Below are 15,214 nucleotides of genomic sequence, written 5' to 3' on the forward strand. Positions count from 1 at the left end.
CTTTTTTTTTTTTCTTTTTGGGTCACACCCGGCAATGCACAGGGGTCACTCCTGGCTTTGAAATCAGGAATTATTCCTGGCGGTGCTCAGGGGACCATATGGGATGCTGGGAATCGAACCCTGGGTCGGCCGCGTGCAAGGCACCCCGCTGTGCTATTAGAACACAACTTCTTAAACTATGAGTAACCTAACTGAAGTAACGTAACTGGAGTAACCTAACTGAATGTAGAGTCAGTTAAAAAATAGTTTTTAAATGATTTATTATCAGTAAATGTGTTATTTGTATACTTATATTTTATATAACTATATATCTGGGGTTGTATAAAAATTTTTCAGGCAAAAAGGGATTAAAGTTTTATAAGCCCTGTACTAAAATACTTGCCTGTGCTCCAAGACTATGCCTTCATTATCCTTAAAGCCTGAGAGATGACAATGGGATGATAAAAAGACCACTCCTGAGACTAAAGTAACACAGGTCTAGACTTTGGCTGTTTCTAATTTGCCATGCCACTAAGAAAATGTCCCTGGACTAGCATTTCATGCATAAACATGGGCATCTGCACTACCACAAAAGACAATCCTTTCTCAAAAATAATCTAGGGGAAAGTTTTCAGAAAGCACAAAATACTATACAAATTTGGGTTATGTGCCTCTCTCTCAGACAATGGCTTGGTTAGCATTTATCTGGCTCTTTAAGGATATTATGCCCATTGTCCATTTTGAATACAGTTTATGATCTAACTAGGGGCCCAATGATTTTCAGTCACTTTTTTGTGTGGGGCAGGGGAGAGGGAGTTGGGGCCACACCCAGTGATGCTGAGAGGATACCCCTGGCTCTGTGCCCAGGAATTACTCCTGGTAGTGTTCAAGGGACCATATGGGATACAGAGGATCAAATCCAGGTCAGTGTATGCAAGGCAAACACCCAACCCAATACCTCTCCAGTCCCCAACCTTTCTACTTTTGATTTAGTGACTGGTATACTATACTACTTTTGTTAACCCTATGGATTATTTTTGCCTCAGCTGCAGAATTTTTCATTTGTTCCTGATATGTGTCTTTCTAATTCTTCCTCGGGAAAATACTTTAACTTCCCTTTCTCCTACCAGTAGCATTTCCTTTAAAAATCTTGTACTCAAACAGTAAATGTTCATTGTTTTTGGCAGAACATACTAAAAAAGATATGATAATCACCTATAATTGTATTATCCGAATATTGAGTTTATTTTATAGCTCCTCTTGCAGACATTCCTAGTCATAGTTTTAAAACCTTTTTATAATTTACATTTGTTGCAAATACTATTTTGTACACTTAACATACCAGGAGTTTTGTTTTATGTCAGTAATCATATTCTTGCATCACTTTCACTGTACATAATATTCTATCATATGGGTGCACCAAATGCTAACCAACCAATTTCACAGGAGTGAGCCTGGGGGGACCATATCTCTGATATGGTCTATGGACCATATCTATATGGTCCATATGGTCTATGGACCATATCTATGAAAACCCCCTTAGAGGTTTTTATGGATCTTACATGTCGTGATGTCACAGAACATTAAACTGAATACAGATCATATTGTACACTTAGACTCCTTCTACCAGTTTGGTACCAATCACACAGCTTTATTTCTTTGTGTCAACTATTATGATGAAGTAAACTTTGATTTGCCTATAGTAATTCCTAACATAACCCATTCTAGTGGAATAGTAACAAAAATGTGTGGATAACAGAAATGATTAAAATCAAAGTCATTTTGGACTGGAGTGATAGCACAGCAGTAGGGCATTTGTCTTACACGCAGCTGACCCGGATTCGATTCCTCTGTCCCTCTCGGAGAGCCTGGCAAGCTACCCGTGGCATATTCGATATGCCAAAAACAGTAACAAGTCTCACAATGGAGCAAATTGATGACCAACGGGACGACAGTGCTACAGTGCTACAATCCTGGTTAATTTGGGTAAACCTGAGAAGTCTGAAGAAATTCCACTGTTGTCAGTGGTTTCTACTGCCCAAGGGATCCATCCTGCCCTTCCTGATGGCAGAGTCCAGTCTAAACCATACAGGCCAAATCCCTATGACAAATTTCTTAATATGTGTTTTAAGACATATAGGGATATATATTTTATTCTGACAGGTATACAAAACTAGAGCTTATGATGATAAATAAATAAATAAATATAACCCTGTCCATAAACAAAGCACTAGAATGGCTAGATTAGCACATTTTTCTATGTCGTTAACATTAAAATTTGAGGCACCAGAATAGTATTACAACAGGTCAGGTGCTTGTCTTGCACTTTCAATCCCTGGTATCCCATGTGGTGTCTGGAGCCCTCCAGGAGTGATCCCTGAGCACAGGGCTAGGAATAAATCCTGACCACCAGGAGCTGTGACAACCCCTCCAGTCCACCCAAAACCAAAACCAAACCACCACCAACAAAAGACAGTTTGAAATTCTTCTATAGTTTTAAGCTTTCCTTTCCCCTTTGCTTGTCCTTATAAAATAATAAAACAAGGCATAATTATTAAAATATATATATCAATCTCAAAGTCTTCCAGAGAATTAAAAAAAAGGAAAAATATGTTTCTGTTTGTCTTCCGAGACCAGCAAAACATGTCCCCCAAATGCAACAAGGACATTAAAAAATAAGATTATAGGTGAACATAAGCACAAAAATTTTACATAATAAAAAGTGAAATTTGTATTATAAAAACTATAATATATTAGGGCAAAGGCTGGTTTAATATCTAAAATCAGTGTAAGTCAGCATGGCAAAAACAAAAAAGCTTTACCACTGACATATTAGGTTTTATTTAAAAGCAGTTTGAAACAATATAGAAAAATGTTTGAAAACACAACACCTTCTCCAGATGGAGCCCTGGCGACACTGAGCAGCAACTAACACAGCTCCGGCTTGCGGGACTGGGACACATCCGAGCCGCGGGTGGGGGGGGACACTGGAGAGGGGCAGCGCCAGCCCAACCTCCAAGTGGTCCCAGCTGCCGGAAGTCACGCCCTCGACCCACCCTCAGTGCCATCTTGCCACATTCAACAGAGAAGAGGCCAGGCCTTCTGGTGAACAACGCGGCCGGAGAAATGCTCCGGACCCAAAACCGGGCCAGCAAAACCGGGGATCCGAACGGAGGAGGTGCAGCCACAACACCTTCTCCAGATGGAGCCCTGGCAACACTAAGCAGCAACTAACACGGCTCTGGCTTGTGGGACTGGGACACATCTGAACCGCGCGGCCACTAACATGCAATCTTTTAATGGAAAACCAATTATCAAATGCTTCCTTAGTAGGGCTGTCTTTCTTTGGGGAAAACTCCAACAACAATAGTGAGTTTTGTGTTGCAATATGGAACGTAATCAAGGTAAAGAGAAAATTAAGTGAAATTCATCAGTTATACAGTTTGGGGTGGGGGGGGCGGGGCGGTGGGTATACTGGGGATTTTGGTGGTGGAATATGGGCACTGGTGAAGGGATGGTGTTTGAATATTGTACAACTGAGACATAAACCTGAAAGCTTTGTAACTTTCCACATGGTGATAAAATAAAAATTGAAAAAAAATAAAATAAGATAATTTCTTAAAATAACATTTATTTTTTAAAAATTGAAAAAAAATGTTTGAAAACATTACTTCCCCTAAATAGGTTCAGCATATTATTTAAAAATTATTGTTTTAATAAATAATCTGGAAAATGAGTGTTACTACTTTTGAAAGAGAAATAAAGGAAACTCTAAAAATGGTGGTGGGGGGACAACAGAGAATGTTGAAGGAACTTTTCAACAAAATGTTAGAATACCTTTTCTTTCCTTTGAGGGATGGGGGTGGGGGTGGGCAATGACACACCCCATAGTGCTGAAGGAGGTGGGGAGGCCACTTGAGAAAATCAAAGTGGGGTCATATCTCTCTGACTCTGAATGTTTTTTCTTTAAAGTTTGGGGAAAAAATTTTTAAATTTAAGTAAAAAATTATGTATTATGAATTCTGACATTTTCCTTTATATATTAAAGACAAAATATGCTTACCATTAGAATAAAGAAATTAGGTTAACCCTGAGAAAGTTTTTCAAGTAGATTACTCAATTAGACTAATCCTAATAGCTTTAATCTAACTTAATGACAAAGCAGAGAGGTGTGATATGATTCTTAGGGCTATGGTTTTCTACCTTTTTATACCTGAAGACCATACTGCCCATCCAGAACTGTGACCAAAAACCATTCTTAGGGTACCAAATAACAACCTAGATTCTAAATAAACAGATGAAAATAGGGCAAAAAAGGCAGGCACTGAAAAGGAATGCTGCCTGAATTCCAAGGCACAGGGCATCAATAGCAAATATAAAGAAGTATTCAGGGAAAAAAAAAAGCATTCAGATTACCTAGCGTATCAATCCCTTAAGACAGTGTTAGGAGCTAAATTGTTTCCCTCAAATTCATTTGTGAAGCCCTAAGGCCTCAGACCATGTCTATTTGGAAATGGGGACTTTAGAGAGGCAATCAAGGTTAAATTAAGCCATTAGGGAAGAGTCTAATTGGTGTTTTTGAACAAAGATAAGGACAGACAGACGCAAAAAGACCATGAGGAGATACGGGATATGATGGCTGTCTACCAGTCATGGAGAGAGGACTCAGAGGAAACCAAACATGCTGACATAACAATCTTTGACTTCAAGCCTCCACAGTGGGGAAAACTCATTTCCACTGTCATGGCAATCTTAGCAAACTAATGTACAGATACAACATGAAATACTGTCTCCTTCACCAAAACACAAGTTTAGGAGAAAAATAGAGAAATAGTTAATGGTTTTATGGTACAGACCAGTGGTCTTCCATCTCCAGACTGGTGAAAAACTCTGACACAGCAAACTAACCATAATTTACCATGAAGTCTTGATATTTCAGGGCCTGAGACATGGTACGGTGGGTGAGTTACCTGCGTGCTTTTCACACGGATGCACAAATCACTGTTTATTGTAAGGAAAGTAATCTTTCTTTGAATAATCTTTTTTGACAACAATTATAGCTTTCCTTTGTAATTTAAATAATAGGTTTTTTTTTTTTTTGCTTTTGCTTTTTTTGGGTCACACCCGGCGGTCCTCAAGAGTTACTCCTGGATCTGCACTCAGGAATTACCCCTGGCGGTGCTAGGGGACCATATGGGATGCTGGGAATCAAACCTGGGTTGGCCACGTGCAAGGCAAACACCCTACCGGCTGTGCTATCACTCCAGCCCCTAATAATAGTATTTTACATTTGCACAGCATACACAATTCACATTTCATTCATACTGGTATGACTTTTACTATTACATCTAATACTTACAATCTTTTCCATGAAACAAAAATAGGATCACAGTTACAAAGACAGTGAGAACTAAGTCCTTTTGGTCTGGCTTACAGCTCTTTCCACTATACCCAAGTGCTTTCCAAAATAATAAGGCTCCCCATTTGGGTTAAGGACAGAAAAAAAAAATATATCTGTTTAACCATAATTTACTATAAATCCTTGATATTTCAGGGCCAGAGATATGGCATAATAGATGAGTTGATTGCCTTGCACCTGGCTAACCTGGGTTTGATCCCAGGCACAGTATATGGGTCTGAGTCCTGCCAGGAGAGATTCCAGAGCAGAGTCAGGAGTAAGCCCTGAGTACTGACAGGTGTAGTCTCAAAACCAAAAACATTTAAAAACAAAAATAAAACCCTGATAATTTAGTTGTGGAAATGGCGATCTAAATCTAAAAATATATATAATGAAATAAGTTATATTATTAAAAACAAGTCTTCACATAACAGAGAATTTGCAATGTGTCTCTCACAGTTCTACAGTTTACATGAATTCTAATAACCCCTAGAGAAACCCACATTCTTTATATGTTGTGGGCTTTCAGGTTACACCCAGCAGTGCTCAGAGGACTGCCCAGTGCCCTACGCATTTGCTCCAGCACATTGAGCTATGTCCTAAGCCCAAAGCCTACAGTCTTAACCACTACCCAGTGAAGCACAGGAAAGGCAAAACTTAACAAAGCATTCATTCAATGGCTTTGGAGTCAGTTAAATCTGAACACTGAACCTGCCACTTTCTTGGTGCTGGATTTGGAGCAAGCTTAAGCTCTTATCTTAAATTCCTAAACTATATGATGGCAATAATGAACAATGGATGAAAAACACTCAGCGGGGCTGGAGCGATAGCACAGCGGGGAGGGCGTTTGCCTTGCATGCAGCCGACCCGGGTTCGATTCCCCACACCTCATATGGTCCCCTGAGCACCACCAGAGGTAATTCCTGAGTGCAGAGCCAGCAGTAACCCTTGTGCATCGCCGGGAGTGACCCAAAAAGCAAAAAAAAAAAAGAAAAGAAAAGAAAAACACTTAGCATGGTGCCATATAATACTTATTATGTCTACTTCAGTCTATTTACCTACCCCTTACTATTTCAAATTTTACTTTCATAAATATATTAATAATCCAATAATGTCTAATGTGGTGTGTCCAACCAAATACATCTTTTTCACTCATACTTCTATTCCAGAAATATATAAATTATTTCAATTATCTTATTTCTCTTAGAATATTGACATATAATGAATTAGACTAGCTGCCAGGCCCAAATTCTGTTACCTTTATATCTATATTTGATCGATCTATTTATCCAAATCTGATCACTTTAGAAAGGTGATCATATTCACTTTAGAAAGGATTATACTTCCCTGACAACTTCAAAAGTTTTATTACCCAGACATACAATACTTAATATAATGTAACCTTTATGTTTTTTAAAATATCGAATTAGTAACTTTTTTTTATTACAAGGTATACCTGTTTGCTCTTATTTATCTTTTTACATTCTGCTTTAACCTCACTTCTCTGGAATCACCTATTATAATGCTTTGCACAAAACAGGCATTACTGGGATATTTAATGTTCACCTGAACTGAAGGCAACCCCTTTTCTGCCCCTGGAGACAGATGTGACTCTGGGTTCTATTAAACGGTTGCTAAAATGGCATACGACAATGCGTTGCATAAAACAGACATCACTGGGGTATTTGATGACTGAATTCCTACTCACCTTTACTGAAAGCCCGCCTATGTGTTTCCTCATAAATAAGCTTAACTAGTAAGAATCTCAGCACTCAGGGCTTAGGGATTACATGGTATCAGCTGTGCTGGTTCTAAGCAGAATTAAGTTTGCTAGGAGCCAGAGCACTGATGGCATAAACTGAAAATACTGGAATACTCTTCAATCCCCAGAAGAGGCCAGGTCAATCGCAGGGCTCCCTAATTCATCAATGTGATGTTACAATGTTTATGAATGTCATTTCTTACTCTGGTGTCAAGAAAGCACATTTTCTCCGGTTTTCTTCAAGGAAGTCTGAGCTTTTTTGCTTCTTACTGATCGGGGCACAGAGAAAGTGACATCAGTGCATTGGAACAATTCTGCAAACTTCAAGGTGGTGTTTCTCAAAGGGTTGTTCTGGCATCACCACTAAATACGCCCAGGAGGGATGCTTGCCTGAAATGCAGACTCAGGTTCCCATCAGACTTCAAGAATCACATTTCTGGGAGAGTTACTGGCACTTTTGAGGCACAAACCTCTCTGACTAGAATCTGGGTGGAGGGGTCAAAGGTGCTGAGGATAAGCTTTGATAAAGCCATCACATCAGTTGTTTTTGTTTTGTGGGGGGAAGGGTTCCTTACCCAGTGCTGGGGGGAACCACAGGCACAGGTCTGAGCTCCAGCCATTTCCCTGCTCTCTGCATTCACATTACACCTGAACAATGTTACTGTTTTCGTGTGTTGTTGAGGGGAGGAGGAGGTGTGGACGCCAAGCAGAGTCCAAGGGACACTTCTAGTGGTACTGGGCCAACCAGGCCTCACAGTTCGGGGCTAGGGTGCTGAGACTGCGCTCAGGTTCTCCAGGACTACACACCTAGCTGTGCTGGGGGTGTAGGGGAGTGAGGGGTGAGAGGTGGGAGGTGGGAGGTGCGGGGACACCCACCGTGGTGTCAGGCCCGGGAATGCAACGAGCCCGTGTGTACCCGCGGGCAATCAATCCCCCCCCACCCCAACTATGTTACCATTTCCATTTCCGGGCTCTGGGCCATACCTGGCAACACACAGGGTCTACTACCGGTTTCCTGCTCGGGGGTCATTCCTGGCCAGGGCCCGGGGGTCCGCCGCTCGGGACGCTTCAACGCGCGCTCTAGCACTTGGTGTTGAGAGCCGCTGGCAAGCAAACACCGCGCGCGCCGGCACGCACGGCAACCGAGGAAGTACTCAGGCCCACGGCACGATTCACACCGGGCCCCAAGGAGGGCTCTTGGACACGGCGACTTGACGCAAAGGAGTTCGCAGAGCCGCCGGCCCAGTCCCCGCCGCGAGGCCGACACCCGGAACCAGGCGCCGGCGGGTCGCGCACACTACCGGGTTCTCGGCAGCCGGCGGGTCGGTGGCACACACGGTGCCCAGGAAGGGCCTGGGCTCGCGGGCTCTCCAGGGCCGCCAGCCGGGCGGGTCGGGCCGACCCCGCCACCAACCGGCTCCGACCCGCGCCCGCGAGTCCGTCCGCCAGGCGCCCCGCGCGCGTCATTTCCCTGCGCGGCAGAGAAACTCCGAGGCGCCCGGGGGACGGGCACGCGCGGCCCGGAAGCCCCTGGCCACGTCCCCGCGGCCACTTCGGCTCAGCGGCCTCTACACAGGCGCCGGGCCGCGCTCCCCGGCGCCTCAGCCCTCAGCGCCTCACCCCTTCGCCCCCTCAGCGCCTCTTCCCTCCGCCGCTCCGCGCCTCAGCGCCACGCACGCAGGTGGCCCCCGGGCGCCGCTTACCTGCTCGGGAACCCGCCCGGGAGGCGCGCGCACACGGCGCCAGGAGCCGCCGCGGGGACCCGGCGCCAGTGCCGCAGCGGCGCGCGCCCCCAGCCCGGCCTGCGCGGCCACGCGGCTGAGTCACCGGCGCTTCCGTCCAGAGGCGCGGCCGCGCGCGGGGCACGCCGGGAAGGGCCCTCGGGCCCGGCCGCGCGAGCTCGGGGCCGCTTCTGCCCGGCCGCGCGGGTTCGAGTCCCTCTCCGCGTCCTCGGAGGCGCTCGGGGCTCTTCAAGGTGCAGAAGGGAAACGGTTGTTACCCGAATGGTAGAGTAAGCGCGTGCAGCCCCAGGGAGACGCCGGAGCGCGGAGCTCACGCCCCGGGGTGCTGGGAGGAAGCGAAGCCTAAGTGAATTCCTGAAATAGGTTTGGTGGAAAGCCCCTAGCCGGCGTCTATGCCTCTGTCCTAAAGAAGGGGAGGAAAAAAACATATTTTCCCTCGATCCCTCAGTTTAGTGGAACTACCTACTGTAGCAAGCAAGATTGATTTAGGTTAAGTCAAGCAGAGGTAAGTTGCGGGAAAACTGGTTTTACGATAAAAATATCTGCACGCCACGGTTTTTTCCCTATGTAAACACTATTGAAAAAATAAATAGCATCAATACTTACTCTCATAATTTCTGGTGATTTTGTATTTAAAAAACTATCATACTAATTAAAATCAATACATTAATAGTAAAGTTGATTATGCAAGTATTTATTTTTTTCACTGTAAGTGGATTTTAATTTTCTTTTAATTCAACAGCAAGTGGAAGTATCTATCATTCCTTGAAGATATAACATCTCTTTATTCCTCTTTTTTTTTAAATAAAGTTTTATTTTATTAAATCACCATGTGGAAGATTATAATGCTTTCAGGCTTAAGTCTCAGTTATACAATGCTGAAACAACCAACCCTTCACCAGTGCCCATATACCACCACCAAAAAAAAAAAACCCCACACAGTACACCTTCCATCCCGCCCCCCCCCCCCTTGTACTAGTAAGTTTCACTTTACTTTCTGTTTACTTTGGTTACATTCAATATTTCAACACAAACGTCACTATTATTGTTAGGAGTACCCCACTAGAGTCAGACCTATTGTGAAGAAAAATGAGGTCGCGTGGCCGCAAGGTTTTGGATTTCTGTACTTTAACAACTAAGTCCAGGGAGATTTCTTCCAGATATTGGATCATTGCAAGCTTGCAAACCCCATCTGTGGTCGTCATAATATGGCGGACACCACACCCTTCACCCCCCGGAAAGGAAGAGGCGAGAGAAAGAGAAATACCTTTCCCCTCCTGGGCAGGCATGCGGCCGTGGCTTGGTTCTCAGACTGGAGACATTCTGCAAGGAGTTGCCCATGCTGAAAGAGGTTTTGCTGGGTCTGGATTCACGCTTGTGCAGCTGCGGAGATGCTGCACACGCGTGCGGCCCTGGGATCACATCTTGGCGGCGGGAGGAAGAGCGATTATGCCAGTATTTAAAAGTTGTTGAAAGCTCTGAGAATAGCATGCCTTCTGAGTCAATTTTTTGTTCCTTGCAGAGTGTCTTAAAAATTAGTTTTGGTTGGACCTAGAGCGATGGCACAGCAGGTAGGGCATTTGCCTTGCACTGGGCCAACCGGGTTTCGATTCCCAGCATCCCATATGGTCCCCCGATCACTGTCAGGAGTAATTCCTGAGCATCACCACGTGTGACCCAAAAAGAAAAAAAAAAATTAACTTTCATTTCTGTAGACTGCAAATGGTGACTATCTAGTGAAATTGTGTTTTCAGAGACAATGACTTTGATTTAAAAACTGAAGGTCCGGGGGCTGGAGTGACAGTATAGCGGGTAGGACGTTTGCCTTGCACGCGGCCAACCTGGGTTCAAATCCCAGCCTCCCATATGGTCCCCCGAGCACCGCCAGGAGTAATTCCTGAGTGCAGAGCCAGGAGTAACCTCTGTGCATCGCCGGGTGTGACCCCAAAAAAACAAAACAAAACTGAAGCTCCATGTTTTTCATTATAATGTGATCATTTCCCAGTTCTTTTTCACTTAGGACTTTAAAGCATCCACATCTGTGTAATAATCATGATGGGCTCATTGTGATGTCAGGAGTCACTACCTGCATATCAGAGTCACTTCTATGTGGTGTCTCAACTCCTCATCAGCTTCCAGCCCTGGTTCTGCAGTCCTAGGAAGTGGGTCCTCTGTAGGGAGGGCTGAGCAACTTGACTGGAGAATTACAAAGTGCTTTTCCCAGTATTTTCATTGTTTAATTGTCTCAAGATCTGAAATTGATGTCAGCAGTTAGGGAAGAACCCCTGTGGCAATGGAATTCCTAGAAAGTAATAAAACCAACAGCTGCCAAACACAGGAACCAGGACCTGTTAAGACCCTCACCTGGGGCCAGGAACAGACCCAGAAAAGCTTCCAAGGAGAGAAGCTCCAGCAGGAAGGAAGCTGGGGGTGGGGGGTGGAGGGGAAGGGCAGGAAAGGAATTTCAAAAAAGGCCAATGATCACTCCCAACTCAACTCCCTAGCCTAGCAGAGGACTTACCTAAGTAGAAGCCCCACGTGGGGGCAGGTTGGAGAAACCCTATAAAAGTCACTTTGAACAAAGAAGGGAGCATATATGCTCCCTTCTTTTTTTTTTTTTTTTTTTTTTTTTTGCTTTTTGGGTCACACCCGGCGATGCACAGGGGTTACTCCTGGCTCATGCACTCAGGAATTATTCCTGGCAGTGCTTGGGGAACCATATGGGATGCTGGAAATCGAACCCGGATTGGCCGTGTTCAAGGCAAACACTCTGCCTGCTGTGCTATCGCTCCAGCCCTCCTTCCCCTTCTTAAAAGCCTCCAAATAAATTTTTTTTTTCTTTTTGGGTCACACCCAACAATGCACAGGGGTTACTCCTGGTTCTGCACTCAGGAACTACCCCTGAGTAGCTCAGGGGACCGTATGGGATGCTGGGAATCAAACCTGGGTCGGCCCCGTGCAAGGCAAATGCCCTCCCCGCTGTGCTATCGCTCCAGCCCTTAAAATGTATATTTTACTTCACCGCTAGTCTATTCCTGATATTCTTTTCTGCAAGGAAAGACAAGAAACTTGAAACCCTGGGTATGGCCTAGGACTGACTTTGCTTTCCTGCCAAAAGCAAATCCTTTCTCCAGCCTGGGTCCATGGCTCCCCAGGAATTCTGGTAGTGGAGATCAACTCTAGCACCTAGAAGATCGAAAGGAAGTCAGGTATGGCTTGAGGGCCATCTGGTAGGCTGGCAGGCTCTGGCCTGTGCCTCCAGGGGCTCACCCCAGACTTTATCAGTCTTAGTCTTTCCAGAAGGGGTGGGGGGAGGAGGGGGGAATGGCAGATTGGAAGAAAGTAACCTGTTGGGGATGGACTGAGCTACCAGGGTGAGCCCAAGTAGACTGTACTACAGACTGGAATGTTTTCCCCCTTCAAGCTGCCTTCAGAAAATAATTTCAGTATATTGAAAGAGGCAGTTTTTCCTTCTCTCACATAAGCCTGGCTGATCTTTGACATGCAGATCTCAGGTGTTAGCCAGGCCTGATTTTTTTTTTTTTTATAAATTTTATTGAATCACCATGTGGAGGGTTACATAGTTCTCTCAGGATTATGTCAGTTATACAATACTCAAACACCCTTCCCTTCACCAGTGCCCATATTCCATCACCAACCACCCCATTATACCTCCCGCCCCCTCCCACCTCCCCAGTCCCCGTCCTTGAAAGTGATAAATTTCACTTCGTTTACGCTTTATCTTGGTTACATTCCGTGTTTCAACACATAACTCACTATTGTTGCTAGGGTTTCCCCCCAAAAAAGAAAAGACAGTCCTACTGTCAAGGAAGCAGCTCTCCATTGCTGAGAATGTAGAGATATTAAGTCCCGCTGTTTGTTACATAACTTTTCTATTTCCACCCCCCCTTGTCCTGCGCCACCGAGTTCACGCCTGTTTAGTAATCACCACGCTGCCTGACAAAGGAAAAAAAAAAACGAAAGAGATGGTTATTTCCCGTCATCAGCCGGCATGGGGCTCTGGCTTAGTTGATAGTCTGGTAGAATGTCTGACAGCAGTTTCTGGAACCAAAAGTAATACACTGGTATCGGCCCCAGCTCGAGGTTCCACCAGTGTCCCGCTGTTCCAAGTACCTAATAATTTATTCCCTTGTATTCCATTCCCACGCCACCAGGTCCGTGTCAGCTTAATGGACATCATACTATGGTTAACGCCACGCCATGTTTCTTCCCGAGAAAGAAGGATATTTCTTCTCAGCCGGTGTGGGGATATGGCTTAGTTCAGTCTAAAGAGATGGCTACCACTTTGGTAGCCTTCAATATTTCAGCAAAAGACTTACTATTCTTGTTAGGATTTCCCACCAAAGTCCGCCAGTTAAAAATATGGAACGCTTCACGAATTTGCATATCATCCTTGCGCAGGGGCCATGCTAATCTTCTCTGTATCGTTCCAATTTTAGTATATGTGTTGCCGAAGCGAGCACCAGGCCTGATTTTTGACTTTGTAGATTTCAGGTGCTGCCTAGTTTGTAATTGACATGTAGATTTCCTGTGGCAGCCCAGCCTTGTCTTTGGGATGTAAATCCAAGTGCTTTTAGCCCAAGGAAGGCTTCGGTTTTGTTTTTGTTACTGGCCGGCAGATACAAGGAAATAATGTTGCCTCAATGTTCTTCCTGTAACATCTTTTGATGCCTTTGGTGACGTCACTGTATTGTGCCCTTTAGAGGTACCATGATCAATAAAAGGAGATCCACGAGGCCCTCTGCCTTTGCTAAGAGCCAGAGAGAGCCTTAGTCCTCCGTGAGACACAGACACATTTCTTTTTTTTTTTTAATTTTTTTATTGAGTCACTATGTGGAAGGTTACAAAGTTTTCAGGTTTGTCTCAGTTATACAATGCTCGAACACCCATCCCTTCACCAGTGCACATATTCCACCACCAAGAATCACAGTATAGCTCCACCCCTAGCCCCCCCACACCCCTAGTCCCTCCCCCCACCTGTGTAACTAATAAATTTCACCTTACTTTCACTTTGATTGCATTCAATATTTCAACAAAACTACTGTTATTGTTTGGAGAGTCTCTCCCCTAAAGTCGGACCTGCTGAAAAGGAAGCATTAGATAATTTGTTTTCCATTGCTGAGAATGAAGAGGTATGAGGTCAAGTGACTGCACTAGCAGCCTCACAGTTTTGGGTTTCTGTATTTTAGAATTTTAGTAACTAAGTCCAGAGGAATATCTGCCAGAAGTTGCATCATTGCCAACTTGTACTTCTCAGTTACATTATATTCCACATATGAGTGCAATCTTTCTATGTCTGTCTCTTTCTTTCTGACTCATTTCACTCAACATGATACTTTCCATGTTATCCATTTATATGCAAATTTCATGACTTCATGTTTTCTGAAAGCTACATAGTATTCCATTGTGTAGATATACCAGAGTTTCTTTAACCAGTCATCTGTTTTGGGGCACTCTGGTTTTTTCCAGATTCTGGCTATTGTAAACAGTGCTGCAATGAACATAGAAATGCAGATGCCATCTCTACTATACCTTTTTGCCTCTCCGGGATATATTCCCAGGAGTGGTATTGCTGGGTCAAATGGAAGCTCAATTTCTAACTTTTTGAGAATCGTCCATATTGTTTTCCAAAAGGGCTGAACCAGTCTGCATTCCCACCAGCAGTGAAGAAGAGTCCCTTTCTCCCCACATCCAAGCCAACACCGGTTGTTTTTGTTTTTTGGGATGTGGGCCAGTCTCTGTGGTGTGAGATGATATCTCATTGTTGTTTTGATCTGCATCTCCCTAATGATTAGTGATGTTGGACATTTTCTCATGTGCCTCTGAGCCATTCGGATTTCTTCTTTGGGAAAGTTTCTGTTCATTTCATCACCCCATTTTTTTATCGGGTTGGCAGTTTTCTTCTTGTGGAGTTCAACCAGTGCATTGTATATCTTGTTATCAACCCTTTATCGGATGGGTACTGCATAAATATCCTTTCCCATTCTGTAGATTGTCTTTATACTTTGGTCACTGTTTCTCTTGAGGTGCAGAAGCTTCTTAGTTTTAGATAGTCCCATTCATATATCTCTGTTTTCACTTGGTTGGCCAGTGATGTGTCAGCCTTGAAGATACCAGTGTCTTCAATGTCGTGGAGGGTTTTCCGACCTTGCATGTGACACATTTCTTCTGCGTGCCTTATCTCAGCACATCCAACAGCACAAATATTCACGCAACAGTAACCCTCTCTCAGGAAGATTGCCCCATAGCTGGAAGCCTGCCTCACCAGCAGGTGGGGAGAGTGCAGCTGGAATAGAGAAGGGATCACTAAGA

The 15,214-nt window shown here is 44.4% G+C and overlaps 1 protein-coding gene and 1 non-coding gene across 8 annotated transcripts in view; both read right to left on the reverse strand.

Annotated features, from left to right (window-relative positions):
• KCTD20 (potassium channel tetramerization domain containing 20) overlaps window positions 1-8,967 on the reverse strand; it is a 35,727-nt gene extending 26,760 nt beyond the window's left edge. For 2 of the 7 annotated variants that reach the window (XM_055144631.1, XM_055144632.1), the window contains exon 1: window positions 8,843-8,967. Coding sequence is in view for 1 of the 7 variants with exons in the window: in XM_055144636.1 (XP_055000611.1) it covers window positions 8,124-8,169 (46 nt within the window). In the remaining 6 variants the exon portion in view is untranslated. Of the gene's footprint in view, window positions 1-8,123; window positions 8,577-8,842 lie in introns of those variants that run through there. The other 5 variants (XM_055144635.1, XM_055144633.1, XM_055144637.1 and 2 more) reach the window with 4 other exon arrangements.
• Window positions 8,968-13,258: 4,291 nt separating this feature from the next.
• On the reverse strand, window positions 13,259-13,365 carry LOC129406736 (U6 spliceosomal RNA). The gene has a single exon (XR_008631195.1). It is a non-coding gene; the product is annotated as a U6 spliceosomal RNA (small nuclear RNA).
• Between the last annotated feature and the right edge of the window lie 1,849 nt (window positions 13,366-15,214).

This window comes from Sorex araneus, chromosome 7, assembly GCF_027595985.1.
Source record: "Sorex araneus isolate mSorAra2 chromosome 7, mSorAra2.pri, whole genome shotgun sequence".
Taxonomy (NCBI): Eukaryota; Metazoa; Chordata; class Mammalia; order Eulipotyphla; family Soricidae; genus Sorex; species Sorex araneus.